Below are 27,382 nucleotides of genomic sequence, written 5' to 3'. Positions count from 1 at the left end.
GAAGACACAATGACCCACAGAAAAGATGGCAAAAAGTTGCTTATCATTTCACAGCCTCCATTTAGAAGCAATTAAGCATCTGGCCTTGTGTTTTCATTTGTGCTGTCAAATACCAGGGGGGAAATTACATGTGAAATAGACAACAGCTTCAGCTTGATTTTGTGCAGGCATTCAAGGGAACCACTCCACAAGATGTTTCTCCTTAGAGAAGTCCAATATTGGAGAACTTTTTTGAGATATGTGACCTTCTACAAGTTACATCAGCTTCCCTGGGCCTCAGCGTCCTCATCTGTAAAATGAGGGCTTGAAAGAAATGACCTCTAAGGATCCTCCTAGCATAAAATCTTATGACTGAAGCCTATGCAACATACAGGAGGATAGATCTTATGATAAAATCAATGGTGAAGATAATGACATTGAATATTCCACAACACTGTATTCTATAACAATGTTTTTTTAATTTGTGTTCATTTTATCCTCAACAACTTCTATTTTAAGCAGGAATAGAAATATTATATCTATCTTGGAAGTGAGAAAACTGAATTGAAGTAGATACTGACATAATGCAAAAGAAAGTGCAAAATTTCAGTGTATTCTGAAAACGTAAGACCTGGTATTATATAGCTGTGGGCTCTTTAGCATTCTGGTTTTCGAGGTTTGGTTTTTCTGTCTCTTTGTTTTCCCATCTGTAAAATGAGAGGGTTGAACTAGGCTAAATCTCTATGATTCTCTTGTGATTACAGCAAATTCACGTTCTAGTAAGGAGAAGTGCTTGGGTCAAAAGCAAGGTGTCCTGATTAGGAAAATAACCTTCCCCTCATTACCTGATGTAGCTCAGAAACCACACATATGCATGTGGAAATGGCCCAGAGGTCACTTACTGGGATACTCGCCACGGTCCCCACCAAACAATTAGTGTGCACTCGTCTCTTCTATAACTGTCACTGAATTGAGACTATGGAAATCCATGTTCTAATTCCAACTTCTGATCTCTGGCCCTCAGTAGTTTAGTCTATAAAATGAAGGGCTTTAAAAACACTACGTGAACAGTAGAAGTCTCGCGTGACATTCATGCTATATCCTCCCAATGTTTTTACAGCAATACAACCAGGCAGGGGTCATTCTTGGGACAATACAGCAACTCGGCCCCAAACAGCAGAGTGTTTCCCATATTTATATTCACTGGACTTTGCCCCTCTCTGCACTCATTGGAGTTTGGGTCCCTGCCTTCTCTCTCTTTCAACAAATTTCGATTTTTTTTTTTTTATTCTGTGGGTTGGCCTTCATGACAGTGAGTGTCAGACTTCAGGAGGCATCAGGACCACATGGAGGGCTTGTGGAAACAAGGGGATGGACGCAGGCCCCAGAGTTTCTGACTGACCAGGTCTGAGGTGGGGCCTGAGAATGTGCATTTCTAACAGGTCCCAGGTGTACTGATGCTACACACTTTGGGGTGCTCAGTGCAGACTTGATAGTCAGCGAAGTTTTCACGCTGAATGCAGTCTTGGCCCCTTTCCTTTCCATCTGTCCTTTCAGGTTCTACCCGTAGGAGCAATATTAAGGAAGTCTTCCCCTCTTCCACTTGACTATCGTTCAAATATCTGAAGATAAGTTTTTCTGCCCAACCCCATGCCCTTATGGTCATTCTGAAACATCCTATTATAAAAAGTTGTCCGGTAAAATTTAAACTCTTTTCTCAAGTATTGTGCAGCAGTAGTAACCATGTCAATAATAGCAATTCTGTTAAAAATAATAGAAACACAAAGCAATAAGACTGGTTCATGTGGTTCTTAAACTTTCCCAAATTCTAGGACATTTGTTTAAAAAACATTCATTATACCACATTCTGTACTGCATTATTAAAGTTAATTTGAATATATCTTCTCTCCTTAGTTTATCATATAAGTTGGATTCTAAGTTCCACCACTAATTACCTCTTGACCCTGGGAAAATTTTTTAAACTCTCTGTGCCTCAGTTTCCTCATATGGTTATTTTGAGGACCAGAATGAGTGTACATGTGTGCACTCACACACATAGAACAGTGCCTGCAGAGAATAAGCCCTATATGTGTTTGCTATTATTCTAAGCTCCTTAAAGAAAAGGAGAATGTAAATAGATACGTTTAAATAAATGGTTGTCTTATAAAGGAATTAAATCTCTAAGGAACTAAATTCCATTAATAATAGAGGCTAATAGCTCATAGACTCAAAAATCTACAACCGTTCACTTCCTAGGAAAACTGACTAAATTTAACAAAACTAATGAATTTAGTGTTTGCTTATAAACACATTGACGGGTTGCTGGTTTTAATGCTTATTTTTATTTTCCCAATACCCTCACCCTTCTTCTGACACCCACCTACCATATCTGACCACTCTGCTCAGAAGGCTACCTGGAGAGCCCTATGAGTCGGGCGCCTGTCCCAAGATAAGCCAACCTTGAGGCGTTCACTATAGCATGAGAAACTCAGGCTGGATTTATGTTCCAGTTTCCTGTGACGTCGACTAGAGAAATGGAGGAAACATCATGCATTTTAAAAGGGGAAGAAAGAAACTGGTTTGTAGAGCGAATCAGAGACAAAAGAAAGTCACTTCTGGGTGCATCTAGAAATGTTTTCCTTGAACTGGTCACATTTGTGTTCTCAGGTGCTGTGAGACACCCCAACATTCTTAAAATAAATCTCCCTTTGGCTTAATTTAGCTGGTGTGATTTTCTTCAGCTTGCACCTAAATGATTCTAAGAGTAGTATGTTCACCCAAGGTGACTACTCTGAAGGTCATCATTCATTGAGGTGTAATTGAGGCTACACCCAGAACTCTCTAGCGACCTTAGGTTTTTAAATGACAAGTAAAAACTACAGGCATCAAAGTATTCATCTGAGATGTAATACCCAACATGCTCAATTTTCAAAAAAAAAAAAAAAGACCTCGTGAAACTGCAGGAAGTCAAAGTCTGAATCTTACTTCCATAAAGTCCACAGTCAGTAGGAAGAAGGGTTAATGAAAGAGACAGGTTTAGCTCAGGCATAACCAGATCATTCTCCAGTTCCACTCTGAGATTCTGGTTCAGGATAAAAGAATATCTAGGCCTTCAATGACTTCCACAAATTCAAGGCCTGCCCTATCACACGAGGAAGCCAGATTGTAACAGACAACCTTGATCGGAGAGAGAGAGAGAGAGAGAGAGAGAGAGAGAGAGAGAGAGAGAGAGAGAGAGAGAGAGAGAGAAACTCTAAGGGGAAAAAAAGAGGACTATACAAGAGAAAGCTTCTTTTTGGATCTTCTTGCGAAGCCTTAAGCCACATTTCCACCATCTTAACCAAACAATCAGAAGAGAAGCCTTGAGGGCAGTGATGGGTAGGGAACATCTGTGGGCCAGACTTGGAGCTGCTCCCCAGCGCAGCAACGTGTCACCCCTTTTCATGCTCAGGATTGGACTCTGCTCTTCACTGTCTAGGCTTCAAATGCTGCCCTAACAGGCACTTCCAAGAACTGAACAAACCATAATCTGGGCTTAAGGGTCTCCTCCTCATCTCCAAAGCAAATTTACCAAAAGTAATCAGGAAGACTTGCCATGCAAGTCATGGCTATAATTAATATCATGGCTGGCACTAATATGCATTTAGATTCCAACTTTCAAAGAGAAAATGGGGCAGCCCATCTGCTCCAGCTGACATGTTCTATCTCGCTGCCCTGACTGAAGCTTAAACCAGCCTGCAGAGGGAACATTTCAAGAAAACACAAGAGCAGCGAAGCTTTTGCCTAATCAAGGGCTCCTAGGTTGGGACTCGCTGACCGTGGGGGAAAGAGATCATGGGAGGTTTGTAGTGGGCACGTTCCTTTAATTTAAAGACTCCTACTGCGTTTCCCCGAAAATAAGACCTAGTCCGACTACCAGCTCTGATGCGTCTTTTGGAGCAAAAATGAATATAAGACCTGGTCTCATTTTACTATAAGACTAGGTAGAATAGAATAGAATAGAATAGAATAGAATAGAATAGAATAGAATGGGTCAATATAAAATATAAGACCGGGTCTTATATTAATTTTTGCTCCAAAAGACGCATCAGAGCTGATTGGCTAGGTCTTATTTTCAGGGAAGCAGGGTAGAAGATATACTCGCTTATCTCAATGAGTTAGGAAAAAATAGCTCATCACCATGTGAACCTCTTCATATACCGTGTTTCCCCAAAAATAAGTCCACGTCATATCAATTTTTGCTCCAAAAGACACATTAGGGCTTATGTTCAGGGGACGTCATCCTGAAAAATCCTGCTAGGGCTTATTTTCCGGTTAAGTCTTATTTTCAGGGAAACACGATAAATGTTGAAGTGGATGGAAGAGAGGGTGGTTTGGAAACTGTAATATGCATATAAATAGGAGGCTATAGCTCCTTTTTTCATTCACTCATTCTGTAAGCGTTCTCTGGCTTAGCTCATAAATCCTGCCTTAGAAGTTATTCTCCTTCAGGGAAGAAACTGGGTAAAAAGTCTATGAAAACTTAACTCTCATCACTAATTCTTTCTGGTTGCATTCCGATCCCTGAATCAAGGCTGAACCCCTAGCTCCACCAATGAGCACTTATATGACTTTGGACAAGTCACCAAATCTCTCTAAGCTTTACTATCCTCATTCAACAACACAAAAACAAAAACAAGAAAGAACTAACGCCTGCCTGAAATATGGAACTCACCATGCTCACCCATTCATGCTTTCAACCAGCAATTATAATTCACTGTGATAACCACAATAGGAGGTTTTAAATAAAATCCTGAGGCACAGAGAAGAAACAGCAATCGATTCTGTCTGGAGGAGTTGGGACGAGGTGCTCTGGGAAGACAAACTGGAACTTGGAAGATTCATCAAGTCAACCATGACCAGAGATCAATGTGAGAAGAGGCAGGAAGTCACAAGAGCCAAGTGAGCCGAGAGAATGAAACCTGGGCTCCCTGGGTGGAGCCTCCCATGGGGGGAACCGTGGGAGCAGAGCTGGACAGGAAGGTTGAGACTAGATTATGCATCCTGGCAAACGAAGCAAACGAGAAACTGCACTGGGAAATGAACATAAACTTCTGCTATTATGATTACTTCTCGTCCTCTTTCCTTCCCTAATCTCCTAAAGTGCTGCTGAGAATGACAAATTCTCCCACCAAGTTTGCAGAGAGAGAGAAGCTTTGAAACCTTCAAACCTGAGCTTGAACCTGGGCTCCACCTACTTGCCACGTGAACCTCAATCACCCCATCTTTAAGCTGGGGATGATAACGTGTCTACTCTGCAAAACTGTCACGGATGGTACAAATCATTTCTATAAAATGCCTGGCACATACTAGGTGGTCAATAAGTGGTAGGTACTAGCATGTTTTTATTAGCAATAATGGATCTGAAGTGCCAACGTCAATGCCTGAAACACAGGACATGTGAAATCCCCTTCATTACCCATGGAGGTGAGAAGAGGAGTTTCCTTGATGAGCATTATTTGAGAAAAGATTGGAATTCTATTTCCCCCCAACAACAGTCCTCATCAGAAATCTCCACTCTCATTCAATGGGTTATAGAAAACCTTTTCCAAAGTGTGTTTCTCAGGCAAAATAGTTCTATGGTCTGAATATGTATTAGAAACACACACACACACACACACACACAGCCACGAAGCGTGGCTTCTTGTGACCACAGAACACATTCCTCTGTAGAGCTGGACTCAGTTGGGGAAAAAGCAGGTTAGGGCTTTATCTGCAAGAGGCCTCTGTTAACATTCAGGCTTTTCTTTTTTTCTTTCTTTGTCTTTGTCTCTCTCTCTCTCTGTTTTTTTTTTTTTTTTTTTTTTTTTGGCAGTGGAGAAAGATTGGCTATTTTATTATGAACAGTGCCATCCAGGAGAAGAGGAAGCTAAAGTTCAAAAGCCTGAACTCCCAACATTGAGGCATCTTGTCCAAGAGGAAATAAAACTCAAACACCTTGCAGTAATAATGATAATATCTACAATTCAGTGTCCTCTATATGCTTAGAATACTACCTGCATTATCCATTTAATTAGGGTTCATTAAGGCCTTAAGATAACAATAGCCACATTTATACAACACTAGGTACCAGGAACTCCTCCAGGCATTCTAAAAATTGCTTAATTCCTGAAACAACTCTATTATATTGAGGCAGGGCACATTAGGATCCCCATTTTAAAGGTGAGGAATGGAATGATGCATGGATAGGTTAAGTACTGTATTTCGCCGTGTATAATTACGCACTTTTTTGCCCAAATTTGGAAGGGAAAAATAAGGATGCGCATTATACATGGGTAGTACTAATTCTCTATTTACATAAATGTTTTCAATTCCCTTTATTTATGCTTATGAGTTAAAAGTGTAACTCTAGAAATCAATAACGATATCCGCACACAAAATAATGCCCTGGAATACGATAATCGGTTTTGTTGAACTTACAATGAACTTGCAACCACGAAGAGTTCTGGGCCTTCTATGATGCCATACATATCACAAATTTGTTAGCAGTACATAAAATTTCTTGTACCTTGTATCTGTGCTTGTGTTTTATAATTATTTGTTACATAAAATATCTTGTACTGTTAATATGTTAAAAAAAACATGCTAAAATTCCTTGATAATACAAAAAACAAGTGCCTAAATGTAAACAAATAACAATTTGAATTAAAAACATTAAAACGAAAGATTTCCCCTGAAAGTTTGGGCCGCAAACGTGGGTGTGCATTATACACGGCAAAACACAGTAACTTGCCCAAGGAGGCAACAGGAAGGGTATGAGCCAGGAGTCAAACCTACGGTCTGGCTCCAGAGTCCATTCTGTTAACCACTGTGTCATTTATCCATCAATTCAGGGACCCACTGCTGGACAGGTGGACTGAGGCACAGACACAGAAGACACGCTTCAGATGGAAATTGAAGGACGCTCCTGAGAAACACGATTTACACTCAGACCATCCTCTGAAACTCCTGGGCAAGCCTAAGACAAGAAGTAATGACTTCTGGATGGATGGTTAAGATGTGGTACCGAGCTCGGGATGCACGGGGGCCAATCTCACAGGAAGTACGTATATCAGACCACCCTGAACAAAAGAGGTCCCTTCTCCTGCCTGACCAGCCCCTAGTTTGACATGGAGCCTCTGGGTTCTAGTCATGGAACTAGTCTCAGCATCAGTGGCTTGCCACATGGGCCCCCAAAAGACCAATGGCCTGCCGCCCAAACTTTCCTTAATTGGACTAAACCTGCCCAGGGAGCAGGCAGCACCTGCTGCTCTCTGTACCTGTGTAGCCACTTCCTCATTAAACCAATTCTAGGTCCTCTGCACTTGTTTTAAATTCAACAAACACCAAGGTCCAAGATGGCGGCGGCGAAGGAGGACGCCGCGCGCCCCTCACGGAGCAAAGCCAAATACACAGGCCACAGGCCGCAGTGACTCCTGCGGGACAACCGAGCCGGATGCCCGGCTTCTGACAACGAACAGGAGAAGGAGACCGAGGAGAGAGGCTGGGGAGCGGCGGGCGCTCCGCTCCGGGGCCTGAGGAGGCCGTTCGCGTCTCCTCCACCTCCGCACGGGCTGCGGCCTACCTGTGAGGTCACCACGGGGCGGGCCCAGCTCCACGGCCCGGAGCCTGTGGCCTCCACACACAGGGAGAAGCGGGAACAGCTGGGCGTCGCCTCAGGCACCTGGGCGCCCTGAGCGCGGCTCCTCCCGGCAGGCAGTGCGCCGGCGCCGGGAGCGCATGCTCGGAGCCCAGCGGCGGCCCCGAACTTCCCGGCACTGAGAGCCGCACGGAGGTCACTGCTACACGGGCCGCTGTGGGTGCAACACGCCGGGGAGAGCGAAGGCTGGGGAGCTGCGGGAACTTACACGGGCCTGTGAGGCGGCGGTCTGCACCCTTTCCACCTCGAAAGGGCAAATGGGGGCCCTACGCGGGAGTTCTGGCCTGCCTGCAAGGTCACTGCAGTGTGTTTCCGGACACATCGCCCGAGCCCATTTCGGCCGGACTAAGGGAGCAAGCAGGACCCACAGGGCATCACCGCACACACCTGGCCTCCCCAGCGGGAGCTGCTCCTGCTCATAGGCAGTGCCCGGATGCCTTAGGCCCCTGCTCGGCTCCTACCGGCCTCCCCAAACCACCTGCACATACAGCCCACACACAGCCCACTTCTACATCAGGCCACCTCTCCAAGACTGGCAGATACAGCTATTTCGTCTAATTACTATAAAGATAGAAAGTCAAACAAAATGAAAAGACAGGAGAATATCTCTCAAATGAGGGAACAAAACAAATAAAAAAAATATCCCCAGAAAAAAATCCTAAGAAAATAAAAATAAGTAATCTGCCTGATAAAAAATTCAAAGAAACAGTCATAAGGATCCTCACCAAACTTGAGAGTGGAATAGAGGAACTTAGGGAAAACTTGAACAAAGAGTTAGACAGTATAAGAAACAACCAAACAAACCTGAGGAATACAGTAACAAATGAAAAAACATATTAGAAGGAATCAACAGCAGATTAGCTAAAACAAAGAATGGAGCAGTGACCTCAAGATAGACTAGTGGAAATCAAACAAACACAACAACAGAAAGAAAAAACTATCCGTTTAAAAAACACAGATAGTTTCAGGGACCGCTGGTATAACATCAAGTGCTCAAACATTAGCATTATAGGGATCCCAGAAGAAGACAGACAGAAAGAAACAGAAACTTTAGTTAAAGGATAATGGCTGAAAACTTTCCTAACCTGGGAAAGGAAACAAACATCCTGGTCCAGGAAGCACAGAGAGTTCCAAACAAGATGAACCAGACCAACACCAATATATACTGTAGTTAAAATGACAAAAGTTAAGGAGACAATCTTGAAGGAAGCAAGAGAAAAACAAGTTACATACAAAGGAAACCCTATAAGTCTATCAGATGATATCTCATCAGTAACTTTACAGCCAGAAGGGAGTGGCAGGACATCTTTAAAGTCCTGAAAGAAAGGACAGGACCCTATAACCTAAAATAATTTACTCATCAAGATTATTATTATATAGAATTGAAGGAGAGATACAGAGTTTTCCAGACAAGCCAAAACTAAAGGACTTTATCACCCTTAAACATTTCACAAGAAATGTTAAAGCTTCTTCTTTAAGTAGAAAATGAAAGGCTATACCCAGAAATAAGGAAGTATGAGAAAGGAAAAATCCTCACAGTTAAAGCCAAATGTTCAATAAATACAGCAAATCAGACATTTAAAAAACTACTACAATGGTTAAAAGAAAAAAGTATGAAACTCAAACTACAGTCAGTAGTTAGGAGATACACAACACAAAACGATCTATGACATCCGTAACATAAAGCATGGAGGGAGGAGTGAAAATGTAGTCCTTATAGAAAATATTAGAACTTAAATGCCTATCAGCTTAAAATAGACTTCTATAAAGAATTATATACATAAACCTCATGGTAACCATAAACAAAAAAACTGCAAACGATATACAAAGAACAAAGAGAAACGAACCTAAACAAAACATCAAAGAAAAACAGCAAACAACAAGGGAAGAGATCAAAAGAAGAAAGGCACAGAGGATACCTTTAAAAACAACCTGAAACAATAACAAAATGGCAATAAGTACATAATTACTTTAAATGTAAATGTATTAAAAGCTCCAATAAAAAGACATAGGGTGGCAGAATGGATTACAAAACATGACCCATCTGTATGCTGCTTACAAAAGACTCACTTCAAATCCAGAGACATACAGACTGAGAGTTAAGGGATAGAAAATAATATTCCGTGCAAATAGAAATGAAAAGAAACCTGAAGTAGCAATACTTATATCAGACAAAATAAACTTTATAATAAAAAATGTGAGAAAAGATAAAGGATAATTATAAACAGGTAATCCAAAAAGAGGACATACAGATGGCCAATAGACATATGAAAAGATGCTCAACATCACTAATCATCAGGGAAACGCAAATCAAAACCACAACGAGATATTATCATCTCACCCTGTTAGAACAACTATCATCAGTAAATCAACAAACAAGAGATGGGAGGATGTAGAGAAAAGGGAACCCTTGAGCACTGATGGTAGGATTGTAAACTATTGCAACCACAACGGAAAACAGTATGGAGATTCCTCAAAAAATTAAAAATAGAACTGCCATGAGATCTAGCAATCCCACTTCTGGGTATTTATCCAAAGAAAACAAAACCACTAATTCAAAAATATATCCCCAATAAAGTTTAATTAAAAAAAAAAAAAAAAACCAATAAAGTTTAATTAAAAAAAAATATATATATATATATATATGCACCCCTATAGTCATTGCAGCATTACTAGTAATAGGCAAGATATGGAAGAAACCTAGATGTCCATCAATAGATAAACAAATAAACATGATATGATACACACACATACACACACCGGGAGTGCCAAAAAAATGTATGCAAGTGGACACTTTGGTCCACGTTGCTCAAGCAGTAGCTCGCTGTCATCGAAAGTGTCTGGATGCTGATGGTAACCACTTTGAGCACCTCTTGTAACTGCAGAAGTCACATGTGACTTGTATTCGTTGTTTGTTATATATTGAGTATTACACTTTTAATACAGTTTTCCTTTCTTAAAATGTGTATACATTTTTTTGGCACCGTGTGTGTGTGTGTGTGTATGTGTGTGTATAAAATATGCACTGGAATATTATTCAGCCATAAAAAGAATGTAGTCTTACCATTTGCAACAACATGTATGGTCTTAGAGGGTATTATGCTAAGTGAAATAAGTCAGAGAAATACAAATACTATATGATCTCACTTATATGTGAAATCTAAAAATAATGATAATAAATGAATAAACAAAACAAAACAGAAACAGACTCAGGTATAGAGAACAAATTGATAGTTGCCAAAGGGGAGAGGGCGGGAAGATGGGAATATTTTTAAAAATGTAGACATTCAATTTTTAAAAAGTAACTAGAACAAAATATGAGTACTATATATTGTCCATTCTTTCAATAAACATTTATTTTTAAAAACAATAGAAATGAATGAATGAATGAATGAATGAATGAATTTAAGAAATGAGCCAATACGGCTACTTCATCAGACTTACAAAGCCACAGCTTCAGTCCTACTTCTGGCTAAAACATTTTAGACCATGAAATCAACTCAGGGGGGCTGGACCCAGGTGCCATGTGTTATTGTCACTGACAGAACCTGCAGATGGCTTTGTTTTTCCTCCCACAGGCACAGTCTCACTAATAAAACATGGAAGACTTTATTACTTTTCCAGCACGCTTGCTTGTCTTCTCAGGGAAGAGAGGATTTATAGGAGCTCAAGAGCTCCATTCCCTGAGATCCTTCCTGCCATCACTCAGTAGGTGCCAATGCTCTGGAACCACCAATAGGACACCGACCCAGGTAACTGATGCTCAAGCCGGAGGCCTTAAACCTCTCCATGAAATACTTTACCTCAGATGGTCCAGCTACGTGATAAACTATCACCCGGCCACAAAAAAGGATTATTAGAAAAACAGCATAGAAGACAATGTTTTGGTGTAAGAAAATTTAAAACAGCAAAATTCAGAATGGCCCATGCACTCTGGATGCAATTGTGCAAAAAAAAAAAGAAAAAAAAATTTATGCAAGTGGAATACAATGAGCAATGTGAAAGCCATTATTGTATTAGTGTTGGGAAAAAAAAATTCAATTATTGCATACACATTTTTAAAATTTTTTCTCATTTTGACCAATGCTATATAAGATTTTGAACAAAAATGAATCGTATATTCCATGAGACCTTTCGTAAAGCAAGGAAGTTACTAACCATTGAATATGTACTATGTGTTGAAGGATGTACACATACAACATTGCAATTTACACTGGCAACAAAATGACAAGGTGGGTGATGTTATCTCCTCTAAGATAACAAAGTAACTTGCTATAAACAATTGTAACAGACTGAGTTAGGGTTCCAAATCCTTTCTCTGTCCCTAGCAGTAGAATCATATACCATACCTCTTACCCTGTAAACTTGCAATGCCCCCTTGCCTCTAGGTTCAGCTACATGACTTGTTTTGGCTGATGGGATTTTAGCAGATGGGATGCAAGCAAAAACTCTGAAAGTGCTTTTTGCAGATGGTCTTGTTCTTCCCCTTCTGCCCTCATCAGCCTAGTCTTTTCGTTCGAAGAAGGCACATGAAGCAGAGTGACCTCAGCTAAGCCAAGTTCAGTTTACCCCCTACACACCCAACCCCCACACTGTCCCACACACAGGAGCTAAACTAATCCGCATTGTTACACTACTGAGATTTTGTGATTGGTTGTTACTTAGCATTATTGAGGCCGTAGTAAACTGAAATAGTGACTAAGTCAGAATTCAAACTCACACCTCTTACGCCAAATCCAGTCTTTTTTCTGTACCATACTAATGCACAGTCTAACACTTTTACTCAAGTCACACTTGATATATGGGAAATTGGGCTGAACCCAGTGGGATACCGAACAAGTTCATCTTGGTTATCCTTTCACTGTGACCTCCCACACCTAAAGTATCCCAACTGGGCTGGTGCATGCCCTACAAATGACAATGAATTCTATCAGACCGATTTCTATACAAGTATTGCCTGAAGTTCTAAAATCCTACATAGTTGGGAATAAATTTCACACAGTAATGTCTGCTTTCAGAGACACAAAATTATTGTCATTAAAGGTCCACCAGGGAAAATGCTGCAAAGGAAAGTAAATAAATAAATTGTAGTGCATCCAAACAATGGAATATTATCCCTCTATTTTATACAAGAAAAGACAAATACGTAAAGGCATATTTTCTTCTTTTTTTCACGCGCATAGAGAAGAATATGGAAGGATACACACCTGACATTGGTTAGCCAGTATTCACAGCACACCATGCCCAACGTTGAATGTTGTCCCACAGTGGGGGTTGGGCCGAAAAAGGGAGCCCCCACTTTCCAACCACAGTCACCTGGACCTTGTCCCCAGCATCAGGTAGTCGGTGGCAGGATGAGAACTACTGAAACCCTGCTCTTCCTGGAAGAAAGCCCTCCGACTGGAAGCAGGGGGAGGGGGCCCCCGTGTGCTTGGATGCAGCCATCCAGAGTGGAGTCCCCACTTCGCTGAGGATAGGCGTGGTCTGGGTTCAAATCCCACAAAGTCTCCCCTTTCTTACCACACAATGAAAGTGGCCTTTAGGGCCACTTCCAGAGTCTGTGAATGGTTGGTTGTGTTTTGTTTTGTTTTGTTTTTTTCCCTTTCACCAGTTTCACTGGTGAGTAGATCTGCAGAGTATCACGTGCCATCATGCTGCTAGGGTCTATCCAACCAACTGCCCGTCTAGAACACTGGTAATCCATGACAAGGTAGCATGAAAAGCACAAGATCTAGAGCATTTTTTACTCCAAACCTAATCATTGATGGATGGAGAAAAGGAGGCCCGAAAAATCAATGGTTGGATCTTATCACCTTTTCTTTCATTCTCTCTCCCCAAAGCTGTGGCATCTTTGGGAGCCCAGATAGATGCAGAAGAGATGTAACAGACCTCTCAGCAGGTTAAGGGAGGACAGTGGGAATCTTCACGATGCCCTGTTCAACCATGCGGCTCCCATTAAGGGGATATGTTGTTTGTGTGGCACAGACACCCCAACAGTGCTGGCCAAACCACACATGCCTGTATAGTCAACTCTCAGGTTTCCTTAGCGTTGTTACATTCAGTCATTGCGCCTTTAATCTTGTATTACTAAAGATAACTCTGCTTTGTTTGACAAAAATGCATCTGGAGTACAGCATCTTAAAAGAGAATGTGCCCAGATGGTAGTGATATTTAAGGAAATATCGTTTTCCAGTTTGGGAAGTTGTAACCCCCTCTGATTTCATTGGTATGATTTTTCAAACCCACTTTTTTGCCAGTACACAGTTCAAGTTGTCAGGGGAGTTCCAGGGGGTAGTCATGGTAACCACGAAACCTCACTATGCTACCTACCCCTCCACACACACACACACACACACACACACACACTTCACATACTTTGCACACAAACCATAACTTACTCAAAAATCACTCATATCCTTAAAATGAGCTTAAAATAACAAATACCAAAGTGGTATGAACCAACCTCCGCATGTTGCATTTCTGTCACCATGTTTAATTACTACTCACATGGAAGATAAAGAATATAAATGGGATTCAGCAGCAGATTGCTTGCACTTCTTTTTTAACAGAAGGAAGAATAGAGAATTCCTACATTCCCTTCTCTGCGAGGAGGAAGGCTGAAATGGAAGGTGGCATTAAACATGTGCTCTTTCCTGACTGTTTCCACTTTCCTTGTGGTAATAATTATTCTTGGCTGATAATGTTGGTTTTTAAAGCAGGTAATTAGTGTTTCCAACACTGTAATTGCATTTCCTGAAATCGAAGACCTGCATTCTACAACCTGGGTCCCAGTCAGCTACCCAAGAACTGGACCTCAGCGGCAGGCGGGAAGAAGTACCCTGCATTTGCTTCCATCGGGTCACACCTGGTGGGATGTCCAGTGCTCAAGGGACACGTTTCAGGGGAACACTGATGAACACATCTGCCTTCAGGGGCAGGAGACCAAATCAGTGAGCAGATCTGTAAACCACGTCTTAAAACTAAACCCTGGAGAAACTGAGAGTCTTTGGTCTGGAGAAGTGGGTAGAATTTTATATTGTAAAGTCTGTGTTTTATATTAATTCATCTCTGAAGAACAGAGAAATGCATCCTGAAAAATATCCTTAACTAGGGAGATATCTGCCCAGGCATTTGCTGCTGCCCCCACCCCCACCCCCAAGCAAACGATGTGTCAGTGCTCTCACTGTTTTTCTGAGGGCCCCTCCCACCCTGCTCCCTACAGTGATATATTATGAGCAAAAAGCCCTCCCAGAGAAGTGAGTCCCTTCTCCTCACTTGCAGTTGATTCTTCTCCTAGCCTGGGTTAGCTGAAGTAGAGACCATGATAAAAGGTTGTGTGAGCGTACTTCATTTGGGGGTGATTCCAGGGAGCAGGTCTGAGGGATGGAGAGGGGAGAAAGAAAGGACGAGAAGGCAAGCCAGTACAAAAATGCATTTGCATGGCCTCACTGGCCCTCAGTCTTGGGCCACGTCATCACATAAGAAAAGTGTCTCTGAATCCTCTGTCTGGGGTAAGAAAGGGGAAACAATTTACCCATGGGTTCCTGTCCCTTCTGGGTCCAGGGACATCCTCCAAGGGATATGAACCCCACTACATTTCAGAGTTGAGCATTTCTGGGACACAGAACAACTCTATGTGTGCACCATGCTGTGTGTCCAACATGCCCAAGGCAGCAAGTGAGAGGTCCACGACACAGGTTTGAGGGAAGGTACTGCCAGGGACAGGTACCTTTAGGAAACCTGCCAGTCAGGGTGGATTGACGGGCACAGCAGCCATGATTGAAGCAAGAGGTGAGGCCAGGATCTCGGAACACACTCTTCTGTGTGCCTAGAATTTCTCAGGATGACCTTTCTTGCTTCTCTGGGCACCACCTGCTGTCCCCTTCTGACTTGGATTTGCTCCATGTCCTGTCCTCCTCCTCACCTTCTGGGCTCTGATGTCCCCATCACCTAATACATTTTCTTTCTTTCTCCTCTTTCCTTTAAGCTAGGTTTCCTCAGGGGAAATCCTATATGCAGTGTAAATTACATCTGAGAACTGAATGCAAACGCACTATTGATTTTTTTAAAGCAAGATCGTGTAAATTGTGAATAGTCTATTATTTTTGCTTGCCAAAATTCCTTTAACAAAATTATGAAGTTGAAGTTATTTAATACGAAGCAGGCTGAAAAGAAGTAAATATATAATGATCAAATCACGAAGGCATGGCATTCTAAAGCATTCTATCGGTGTCATAAGCTGTGCATTCAGACTCCATGAAACACCAGAGTTTTGGAAAAGACAATTTCTGCAGAATTTCACCCAGTTATCCTACATCTATTTTCCATGTAAGAAACCCAAATTTCCCTCAGTCATTCTTACTACGGTGGATGGACTATGTTTGTATGTTTCCTATGTATTTATGTATTTCCCATGTATTTCCTATAAACTGGGTCACATTTACAGTAAGCACCCAAGTTTCGTAGGGTTTTCTCCAGGCTATTAATGTAGGATTTCCCACCCTATTAAGAGTTTCACCTGGTTATTTCTCAAAGCTCATGAGAGCTGACACATATTTGCATATATGTGTCTTCCTCCCGTTCTTCTGTCTGCTTTGGTCCCCGCTTTGATGTCTAGTGCCCCTCACCCAGCTTTTCCCAACTATCACCATTGCGAGGGCCGCTGCTCACAGTACTGTAGTCTTCTCTCCCATGGGGCTCCATACAAGTCCAGGGAGGTGCCCAGTGACCCACCTCTGAGACGACATTGTCTTCCCTACCCTTCTCCCCACCCCCACCCCGTCAGGGTGCACACATCTGGTCTCTGTGCTTCTCCAGCCACAAACAATTCTGCCGTGCAAACTAATGCCAGGAAGGTCCACTTCATGAAACATACCAGGACTCACACTCAAGATACATTTCCAGACCCCTCGCCTATCTATCTTTTCTGGTCTCCTTTCATCTCTGGCTGTAGAACATTCTGGAAATGGCATGGTTACTTCAGGCGAAACTTAATGTATGTGATTTTTACTATACTTGCTGGTGCTGTTTCTATCCATTTGGCTTCAGGGAGAATTATTTGTACTGAATAGATAAAACACGAAACACTCCCCCCCTCCCCCCCCCCCGTAGAACTACAGGTACAAGGAAAGGCAAAAGAAGGGGGAGGCAACTATGTAACATTTATAGACATCAGATAGAGAAAAGGAGGCTAAGAGAGGTCCCTCACTTGCCCAAGCTTAACCATCTAATAAATGATAGAACCAAGAGTTGAACCCTGGGACTGAGAAAAAAACTCTCTCTCTCTCTCTCTCTCTCTCTCTCTCTCTCTCTCTCTCTCTCTCTCTCTCTCTTTCCTCTCTCACTCCCCACCTGCTTTTGTCCTCTCTCCTCTCTATTTTCTTTCATAGTTTCCATTGGGATGGCTAAATGAAGTTTCCTGTCACTACTTGTGGGTATCTGAGTTAAGATCCAAATATAAAAATTAAACTCCATTTTCTCTGTGGGTACTTCCTTTTTCTTTAAGTTACCCCTGAACCCAGATTTCCCTCCGTATTATACTTACAGATCACCTGCCACTTTTTCCTTCAGCAGAAGACCCTGGTGAGGAATAAGCAACATCCTGTCAAGTGTCTCAAAATGAAACACATCTAACATTGCATGCACTGTCTTCCTTGCACCCTACCAAGACTCACACATCCAGAAAGTCCTATTTCTGTGTTCTGCTTGGATGCATTATTTAGTGGACATTGTTCTCACTGTAGACAGTCAAAAATTGACCTCTTCTATTTTAAAGGTAAGGTAATTGGGGTTAAGCAAACAGCCCAAGACCTCACAGCCGTTTCCTAGATCACACAAGTTAGGCGTGAAGCCAAGAACCTCTGGGCTCCCAAATGGAGCTTCTCCTAATGGACCTGACTGCCTTCACATGGATCAGTAGTACTGAAAAGAACTCAGCTAGGACAGTGGCTACATGTGTTTAAATATAGCTGATATCAACAGCCATCGTCCATATGTGGAAGAGTTCAATTTTTGCACAGACACATTGTGAATATGCAAAGCACTTCTGCAAAAAGCCCCCTGAGTACTTCTCCACCATCCAATAACCAAAGCGTTAACGTTCAACAAAGTGGGGGCCTCGAGACCCTGACCCAGAGCTGCATTCATGTTCGTAAACACTTAATCTTCGCAAATGCCCAGGCACACCCAAAGGTTTTCACCTATATGAAATTACCCAGCAATCGTACATGGCGAAGGACTGGTTAAATACACATGAGTTCAATGCCAGTCGTCTGCTAGGATGGTGCTAGGTATTTTAACATGAGCATTTTCTTAATGGTTGCTGGATCTGAATCTGAACAACTGCCCCCAGAGATTAGGAAAAGTCTCTCTCTTCCAGGCCCAAACCTATTACAAATGGTTGAAGGGCACGCTGAGCCCCCAGCAAACGTATTCTGGAATCATCTCCACATTTGAGTGCATCCTAAAGAATAGAGGGGATATTTTGCAAAAGCTGTCTCATTTCATTTGACAGAAACTGGTAACCTACGCTGGAGTAAAGACCTGTTTTACCTTTTCAAGGTAGCTACTGCCCTCTAGTGTTACAGAAATAAAACAAACCATATATGCGGTAGAGTCTAAATCCAGCCTCACCGAGTTTTTCAATGAATGAAGTTCCAGCAGCCGTAGTAGGTCCTTGGCAACCACCACTAGAAGAGGATGCTGCTCTGGGGTTCACCAGTTGTTCGCCCAAGATTTCTATTCAGCCAATTCACACTACTCAGCCAATGCACACTATTCAGCCAATTCACACCTGTTAAACTACTGAAACGCTTCCGTATTAGTTAGCAAAAAGCCCCCTGAGTACCTCTCCACCATCCAATAACCAAAGCCTTAATGTTCGACAAAGCGGGCGCCGCGAGACCCTGACCCAGAGCTGCGGCCACAGTGCCAAGTCACGTTCGGATCAAGCCACTGATTAAATAATTTGAATGTGACATTTTCATTGCTCAACATTCAACTAGGGTGTTCACCCGTCTGTCTAGTCATCATTTAGCAATACCTACTATGTGCTAGCTGCTGTGTTAGTCACCATGCACAGGAAAAAAGAAAGGTTCTATAAGGTCGGTCTCAGGGGACCCTCTACCCTGAAGATGGCATCTAATTTAGTTAATATTGTCCTAGGAGCCTGAAAACATTAGCAGCCAATGACTAATCCACACCTGGGCTTCTCTGGGAGGAAGATCAGAGGGGCAATTACACTGCACTGTCTGCCAGCTGATAACAGGCCAGACCTTGGCTCCACCTCTTAACAGCTTTTGGTCTTTGGCGAGTTACTTTAGCTTTCTACATTTCAGGTTCCCCACCACCAAAGGGAAGCCAGCAACAGATCATTAGGTCACTATGAGGATGAAAGGCGATCGTCTGTAAAAATCTTTATCACAGCCCTTGTCATAAATGTTCAATAAGTGTTTGCCAATGTTTAGATCATAAAGTATTAAAGGTGAAAAATGTTTCCACCAAATCAAATGTTTCTATTACTTTAATATATTAAAGAACAAAAAAGCTTAGGTCTACAGAGCAATTCCACCTTCCAGGGACAGTCAGATGGAAAAACACTTCAAAGGATGGGGAAACTAGAGCGTGAAAAATACGAAGAGAAAACAAAGACGGTTTCGGTCATTTCACACTCACACCATCAGTAGATGCTTTCACTGTACATGGTATTATTTACAGACGTATCCAAACAGTTCTAGTTAGACATGTGGTATTGGATTATCCAGCCCCTTGTCAAACCATTGTAAACCAGGTGATGGGTCCCTTTGCTAATAACCTGCACATTTCCTTTCCATGGCTCACAGCGTTTGGCTCTGTGTCCTGCTCGTGGCCATGGAACGGAGGATTGGTCAGTATGACACAGGACTGTGATATAGACCTGATTTCTCGTCCTCTCAGCTTGAAGGCGCTTCCAAAGAAGTATCACTTTCCTCCACGGGCTGGGTGTCAGCACACGTGATCAACAGCAATAGCATTACAAGTGCCCTCCATACCTACAAAGCATTCTTTACAACTCTTAGAGCACATCCCAGGACCACAGCTGATACCTGACGAGACCGTCTTTATGAACTTTATTCCGGGACACCGCCATTTCAGGAGCCAAAGGCTGTTGTGGACATTTCGATTCAATCTCGCACATCTGAGACACGACAAGTGTGCCATGTAGTCCAAAACCTGAGAGAGCCACTTGTATAGCAGTGACCATGGACAAGATTCAAAACCACTTTTCAAACATTCAGGGAAGACCATGAAGAGTCACCCACGTCTGGATACTTTTCACCTCTCCCCCAAATACGCATGTTTCCAGGCTTCCCTCCCCCGAGAAGGAAAGAAACTTCTAATTCCCCAGCAATGCTCACTGGAACCAAAAGGCTCAGTCTGCACTTTCCAAGTTTAGCCTACTACTTTGGAATAGAAAAATTTTTTAATGATTTGTAAGCATAAATTTATAGAAAAAGTAATCAGCAAACTTTAAGAAGAGCTCTCCCCAATACCTCTACCTGCTTTATGTACATCACCCCTCACATCAAGAACAAACAAGAAATAACAAAAGATACAGACAGTCTCTTACTCCATTAGGGTTGGGGACCTCTCGGATTCAGAAGGCCCAAAAAACTGGGACCAAACCTCATGCAGAAAAATGGTAAATGGACAGCTAAGCACGTTAAATGCTTCTCTATTCATGAAAGCTAAAACGCACAGCTCAGCTATTCTAACATTTGACCCACTGGAAATGTAGCAGAACTGACAAATCTGTTTAACCACCTGATAAATATTTCACACTTTTCAATTTTAAAATATCTTTTAGACTTTTATCCCATATCTGAAAGAGCTCAAATCAAAACTGACTAATCCATGGCACGTATATTAAACAATAAAAGAGTTTTCATATCTATCTATATGCTGTAGGGGATATTTTTTTATGTCACAAACACCTCCATCTTATTACTTTCCCCAAATGTAATTTTCAATAGTTGAGCTTCAATCCAAATCATCTGTTAAACTTACTGGATACACATCTGTCTATTCAGAACTACCTATAAAATACCCCTTTCTGCCTCCCTTGTCACAATCTAAGTTCTAACACACATCTCAGCAATGTACTATCTATATTGAGTGCAAATCTTCAGCTTATAGTTTGATGTTTCCACTGTAAACTATATAGAGTGTAGGTTTCTGAAAAGTATTATTAACATCATTAGTACAAATACTAGCAAATTAGCTGATCAGTAATCCACTCCAAACATTTGTTAAAGTTGGGATTTCTTGGCTCATCCAGACCAACTCCAAATTGGAAAGAAAGCTATACCATAAAACACATTTTAAAGAAGTATAGTTTTGCCAGTTACAAATATTTTTGAGATCGAAAGAATTCACTTTGTAATTATTTGGGAGAAACAGTTGAACAAATAAGAGTCATTTATAAGTGGTTCATCAATTGCTTACCAGTTATTTTTCTGAACATTGAAGCAACTCTCGGTGAGATAGTCCAAAGTCTAATTTTCCCGGAAAGCTATTTTTATAGGCTTTTGTTCCAACCCTATGAAAATCACACATACTGATTTAGAGAAATCTGAATTCCTGTGATTCTATTATGGACGTGACAAGTGGGGGACGTGACAGTTGGTTGTGGGCAGTTTGCTCTCCTGAGTGATGGTTGCTGTGAATCAACAGACCTGCCTCTGTAGTGAAATTATCAAATGTGGTGATAATCCCAACATTCACGTTGGTAGAAGACAGCTCCTGACAGACCTTTGCTTTCTGAGGGAATACATACTCATGGTCTCTGAAATTTTGTGATATTCTAAGCCACCAGGACCAGAGGTAAATGGACAGCTAAGCACGTGTTTTCAGGTGAGATGGCAAGGACTCCTCACTCCCCAGCTTATGTCTTGAACTTTCTGCCAAGTAGACCTCATTCTATAATAAGCAACGACTATAACAACTTTCATGTCTCCATTTAACCTCGGTGGATAGCTCTCGTCTCTGTTTCATTTCATCATTCCTCTGTTTGGAAAACTCTCTGCTGCCACAAAAGCCGTGCATCTCGACTTTCCCACTCTGCCTCTGCAAATTAAATAAAATGGGCTTTAAGCATGCCTCAAAAGCAAAGGCTCTATGTCATTTATTTCCAAACTCTTCTTAGGGCTCTGACCAAAAATGATGCAGCCACCCCTAAAAGCACAAAGCTTTGGACCGGAACAGAACCACTTTGAGGCAGGGACCTATGGCACATACCGTAGCCTTTATGAAAACACCTGTCAAATGAAGTCTAAGTGGAACGTACCCCTCTCTGCTTTCCTCTTCTCTAAATGAAGAACTTTCACCCTTTTCAAGAGACATTTTCAAGCCGAGTTCAAGTTGACTGTCAGCACAAGTCAGGTTCACATCTAGCCATATTGTTATCACCTTCTGTGCCTCTCTAGGTAGGAGAAAGCTTTTAGAATCAAAGCATACTATTATGAGGCCCAATGGATTGCAACGTGCCACAAATACAAAAAGCCACACATGGAGGTGGAAACACCTTTCCCAGGAGCCCCGGGAGCCTTCTTGCCCCACTAGCCAGTGGCCTGTTTGCATTCCTGGCCCCCAACCCTTCTCCCATGGAACATTTCCTGTAAAGTCCATTAAGTAAAAACTGATTAAGCTCTGCGGGAAAATGAGCAAGTGAGTCTTTGTCCTTACCTGGTTTATAAAGATAAGAACTGGTGCACTCCTGGAGGAAAGAGACGCTGGAGAGGGTAACCACTTTCAGGAATCCACAGCAGGTGATACAGAAGTTAGAATCCTCTTACTACAAAGAGATGTGTATTTGACTGATTATAAGGTTTGCTTTTATTACCAATTCAATATCCAGCTTGCCCCAACGGCTGGCTGTAAGTGAAATGAGGAAGGAGGCGGGAATTGTACCCCATTTTTTCACCACTGGATCCCCAAGGTGTCGCACACAGCAGGGGCTCAGGAAGGATTTGTTGAATGAATGAATGAATGAATGAATGCCAATTTTTCTGATCCTCCCATTCATTTTAGGTAAACCAATCAAGTGAGTTTCCAATGACTGGCCTCAGGGAATAGAGGGTAAAGGGTGGGTCATATTGTCCTGTCCCCCACAGAGTCTGTGGGGGGTCCGGCGGTAGGGTTTTCAGTGACAGGAATTAGCCCAGAATTACAGCGAGAGCATCACTGTAGGCCTTGTAACACACTCCAAGCAACATGTCACCTTGGTCACACTATGTGACCTCTCAAGGTCCCCATATGCCAAATTAAATGAAAGGCAATGACTCTCGATTCTCTCTTCCCAGCTGATTCTATCAATGACAGAATCCAGAAGAGACCTTAGTATCTGAAAATAATCTCTAATCTCAGTGCTTCAAGGTTTGCTTACAATTATGTTTATTATTGTTTTTAATGAACTAACACAAGGTACCAGGGAACCCTGGCAATGGGGTGATTTATAACATGCCCTTGGGCTCATGTGCTATAAACTTCACAAACAGGCACAAACCCCTTTCACTAATTATTTCCAATAAAACAGAAGATCGAAAATCAGCATCAGGAAATGGCACAGTACAGTTGATACTATTGAAGTAACCACTCCCAAACTGGGCATTATAAAATACAGCAAGAACTGTGAACAGATTTGCTCAACGAAGGAGCACCTCATCCCTTTAAAGCCCCATGGATGCCACATCGGGAGTTTCTCCAGGTGGAACACGAAATGCAAAAGGAGCGAATGGCGAGGACTGCTGCATACTATCCCCCAGTGACCTGACACGGAGACTATATTTAAAGAAGCACTTATTTCAGCGGGAGTGACAGCATTTAAGAAGTGGCCACATTCCACTGCCAGACAATCCTTCATGGGGACAGGCTACCGAGCAGGGATGAGGTGAGAATTGCCCTTGGTTGGTTTGGTAGTTAGTGTAAGGAGCCAGAAAGATAGTGCAGAAGTTAGAGCTTGGAAATCAAAACAAGTTTACCCCTAAATTGTTGCAGCCCCTTCAACACTCAAAAATTAACCACGTTTCCGAGTTACGAGATCCACGTTAACTAGAAATGCAGACTCGGACTGCCTTGTAAATTTCTTAAGTGGTAGCTGCTTAATGAATCATATTATCCCATTGAAGAGCAATGGTAGAAGGGATGTAGTAATCCTAGGTTTCCACAGCTCTCGTGTGTGAACTAGCCACTGTCTTTCACATCATAAGAAAGTGGCACGTACGAGTATATTACAGCTATATTACATTGGGCTTCTCATTATTGACGTGGCATTTATTTATGTCAGGTCATTTCTATAAAACACTGAAAGAAACATTAATACACAGTGGAATATTTATATATTTGGGGGACTCAGGGTGTCAAATCAGAGTTGATGGGTCTTCATTGTACAGAAAAAAAAGAAATAAAGAGGTGGGGGACAAGAGAAGCAGAGCAAATATTTTAACCATTAGAACGGATCTCAACTTGAGGGTACAAAGGCGGGACAGTATTTACTACCCCCACCCCAACTACCTGTTCATCCAGAGAACAACAGGAAGACAGGAAGATGGCCTGTTTGGGGGATGAGCTATCATGGGACCTAAGTGTTTCTCCAAAACTGAGAAAAACACTCAGCATAGCCAGCACAGTTCTGTTTTCCACTTTCAGAGACTTCTGGTTGGGAAAGTATGGCACCTAACAGCACTGAGATACAGTGTGGCCTATCAACGCAAATGGTGAGTTCTTGCAGACTGACGTTCACCTGGTCTCATCAAGTTCACTGTCAGTGTCACAAGTTCATAGCCCACTGTCCCCTCCGTGCAGATCAGTTCTGATGGATAACACATTGCTCCTTTCCTGTGGAGTCAAGACCTCAGCGTATTGCTGACGCTTGCCAAAGCAGTTTGCCCCAGGTTCCTCACCCCACCCACCCCTTCTCCTCTTCACATTCCACACTGGATCTCAGGAGTGAGTTTTCTTAAAGCACTCAAGTCAAACAATGAACATCCACGACACTCCCTACTCCCATGCCAGGGACATCTGTTTCAAAAGTCCCGAATCAAGACACACAGCAGACATTGATTTCTCATGGGACCTGAGCATTGTAACAAACCTGGATTTACAACAAATTTGCTTTCCTGTGAAAAGGAACAGGAAGACTGTACACATTGAAGAACTGTGGCTACATTTCCTCGTCCCTCCCTCCATCCCATGTGTTGTCCATTGTGTTTCATCCTCACCTAGAGAGACAGTGCCAGAGGCCACTGAGCACGTGTCACTCAGCCTGTGGCTGGGACGGCAGCAAAGTCTAAGCCAGTGCTGATTGCATCTCACAAATGACCTGTTAAGAGAGGGGAGTACTCCACCTACACGAAGAAAAGGGCCTGGATTAAATGAGCTGTACAATGTCTGTTTGCTAAGAGCAGACGCCCCACAGCAAGTTCAATGGCTCTAAGAAATTGTGCTTGCGTTTCTCCCATTCGGTCGGGCCCAGTTTCCTGGGACCTCAAACACCACATCCTCCCAAAATATGGCTATAATGCTGGCAAGGATTTGCAGAGACCATTTCTGCAAATTAAACCCCAACGCAGTATGTACAAAGTTAGTTTACGGAATATCTATCCCATTAAGTTTCTTTGAATAGATCAATATAGGAATAAATATCATTCTTAAATTTAGCATCTAATCATCCTAGACATCTTAGGCCACCTGGGCAGGGGGCGGGGAAGTAGGTTTCTATAGATAATGCTCAAATATTTGGTTTTCTGTGTCAGAGTATCTTCAATGCTATTGTGCCAATTTTCAAATGGAACATATGATAGGTGATACTTTTAAATGCAAAAATATACGTATCCTGTACTTCAAGCCCAATATTTATATGACGAATCTAACTTCCTACCAAGTCAATATGTTAGGTCATTGGGCTCCGAGGAACTTGATGAAGGAGTTTGAGTGTTTCTCACGTTCAAATGCATTTTGAAAGGCAAGTAAGTCCTTGCACCTCAGGAGGGGAAACCACACTCCTTGCTCCGTATGTGCACCAACCAGAGCATGTTATTCCTCCCCCAAGCCTTGGGCAGGGGAGACCCGAAACTAAGCACGCAGCTCTATAATGATCAGGGTGGTGCAGGACACCCCAAATCAGTCACCTGAGTTGCACACATCTTGACAGCTGAAAGGGGTCCTAAACTAGGGGTCACAAAATCAACTTCTCCTCCGGTGCTACCCAGAATCCTCTGGACGGTGACAGACAGGAAGCGTGGGTGCACTGCAGGTTCCTGGACAAGGTTCTTGCACCATTTCCTTTCCCCATAGGTGGTTCACATCAGGACCTGCTCTCGGGTCTCAGGCAGACGCAGAGCAATCAGGCCACCCCCAACGAGAGAAGTGGCAGCCAGAAGGATGGGGACTACTTTGGTTATCCCCACAAAAGAAGCGAAGATGGTATTTCCCAGAATGGCTCCAAATTTGCATAATCCATTGAGGATGCCAAAGGCTGTTGCCCTGTGAAAGAAGAAGAAAGTAAATAATTCTGAAAGACATCAGCTACCCCCTCATTCGATGCGTGGGACTCGGTTTTTTTCTTTTTCTTGTTGTGGGGGAAGGGATAGCAAAGGCGAAGAAGGGAATAGTTTTTTCTTATGTGTAGAAGTAATGCATCCTCATTTTACTAAACTTTGCAAATACAGACTAACATAAAGATGCAGGGATGTATAACCCTCACCACTGAAAGGCAATTGCCACTATTAACATTTTGGAGTATTTCCTTCAAACTTGTTTCTTTTTCTTTTCAAATACCTCTCTTTTTGAAATTTTCTCAGGCAATACATGAGTATTATGAAATACCGAAAGAATGAACAAAGATGACGTGTAAATGTTCCCCCTTAATAACACCCTCCATCCTCGTGTGTCAGAGACTTCTAGATGACCTTTAATAGCATTTCTCCAAGGATAAGATTACATTTCCCAGACACCCTAGTTGCTGAGCGTGGCCATGTGACTACGTTTTGGCCAATGAGATGTAAGTGTAAGTGGCAGCTCCTGGGAGACTTCCCTAAGAAATGTCCTGAGTGGGCCTTTTGCTTTCTTCTCTTTCATCCTGCTTCCTGGAATGCAAAAAACCCTAAATTGGACCATGGTTGAGACCATGAAAGGGAGAACAACAGAATAGAAAGAGCCTGCTCTGGACTTCTACTGGAAAGGAAAAATAAAACAAAGACTACAGTTTGGGGGGTTTCTGTTACCCCGGGCAGAACTTCACCCTAATTATTACTCCTTGATCACACTCCCGTGATTACTATGATTCACCATCTATCCTTTCTTGACTCCATCTGTATACAGAGACAATATTCCTAGCACTCTCTCTCCATCCAAGAAGTAAAATGTTTCTTTTTCATACCACAAGTTGATTAAGAAGGTGGCTATATATTTGTACTTTAAATTCTTTTTTTCCATTTTCTTTTCTATAACTATCACACTATTCCTTTTCAAGCACGAGCCCCTGACCCCAGTTTTTTTGTTTGCAGGATATTTTTTTGGATATTTTCACAATTTTCTTTTTCCAAATAAGCTCTAGACTAATTTTTTCAAGTTCCCGGGGGGAGAGGGAGGGGGTATTTCATTGAATTTTGAATGGATTCTTTTAAGTTAAAGAAAAACTAAAGAAGATTTGACATTTTTGTAAGAGTGAATCTTAGAATTCAGTAACTT

The 27,382-nt window shown here is 42.2% G+C and overlaps 1 protein-coding gene across 7 annotated transcripts in view; it reads right to left on the bottom strand.

The window, feature by feature from the left end:
- Nucleotides 1-24,809: 24,809 nt before the first annotated feature.
- SV2B (synaptic vesicle glycoprotein 2B) overlaps nt 24,810-27,382 on the bottom strand; it is a 102,212-nt gene continuing 99,639 nt past the window's right edge. For all 7 annotated transcript variants that reach the window (XM_033100088.1, XM_033100090.1, XM_033100085.1 and 4 more), the window contains one exon: nt 24,810-26,176. In XM_033100088.1, coding sequence (XP_032955979.1) covers nt 25,993-26,176 — 184 coding nt within the window. In that variant the 3' untranslated portion in view covers nt 24,810-25,992. The remainder of the gene's footprint in view (nt 26,177-27,382) is intronic.

Source organism: Rhinolophus ferrumequinum, chromosome 28 (genome assembly GCF_004115265.2).
Source record: "Rhinolophus ferrumequinum isolate MPI-CBG mRhiFer1 chromosome 28, mRhiFer1_v1.p, whole genome shotgun sequence".
Taxonomy (NCBI): Eukaryota; Metazoa; Chordata; class Mammalia; order Chiroptera; family Rhinolophidae; genus Rhinolophus; species Rhinolophus ferrumequinum.
This window is presented reverse-complemented; position numbering and strand designations above follow the sequence as displayed.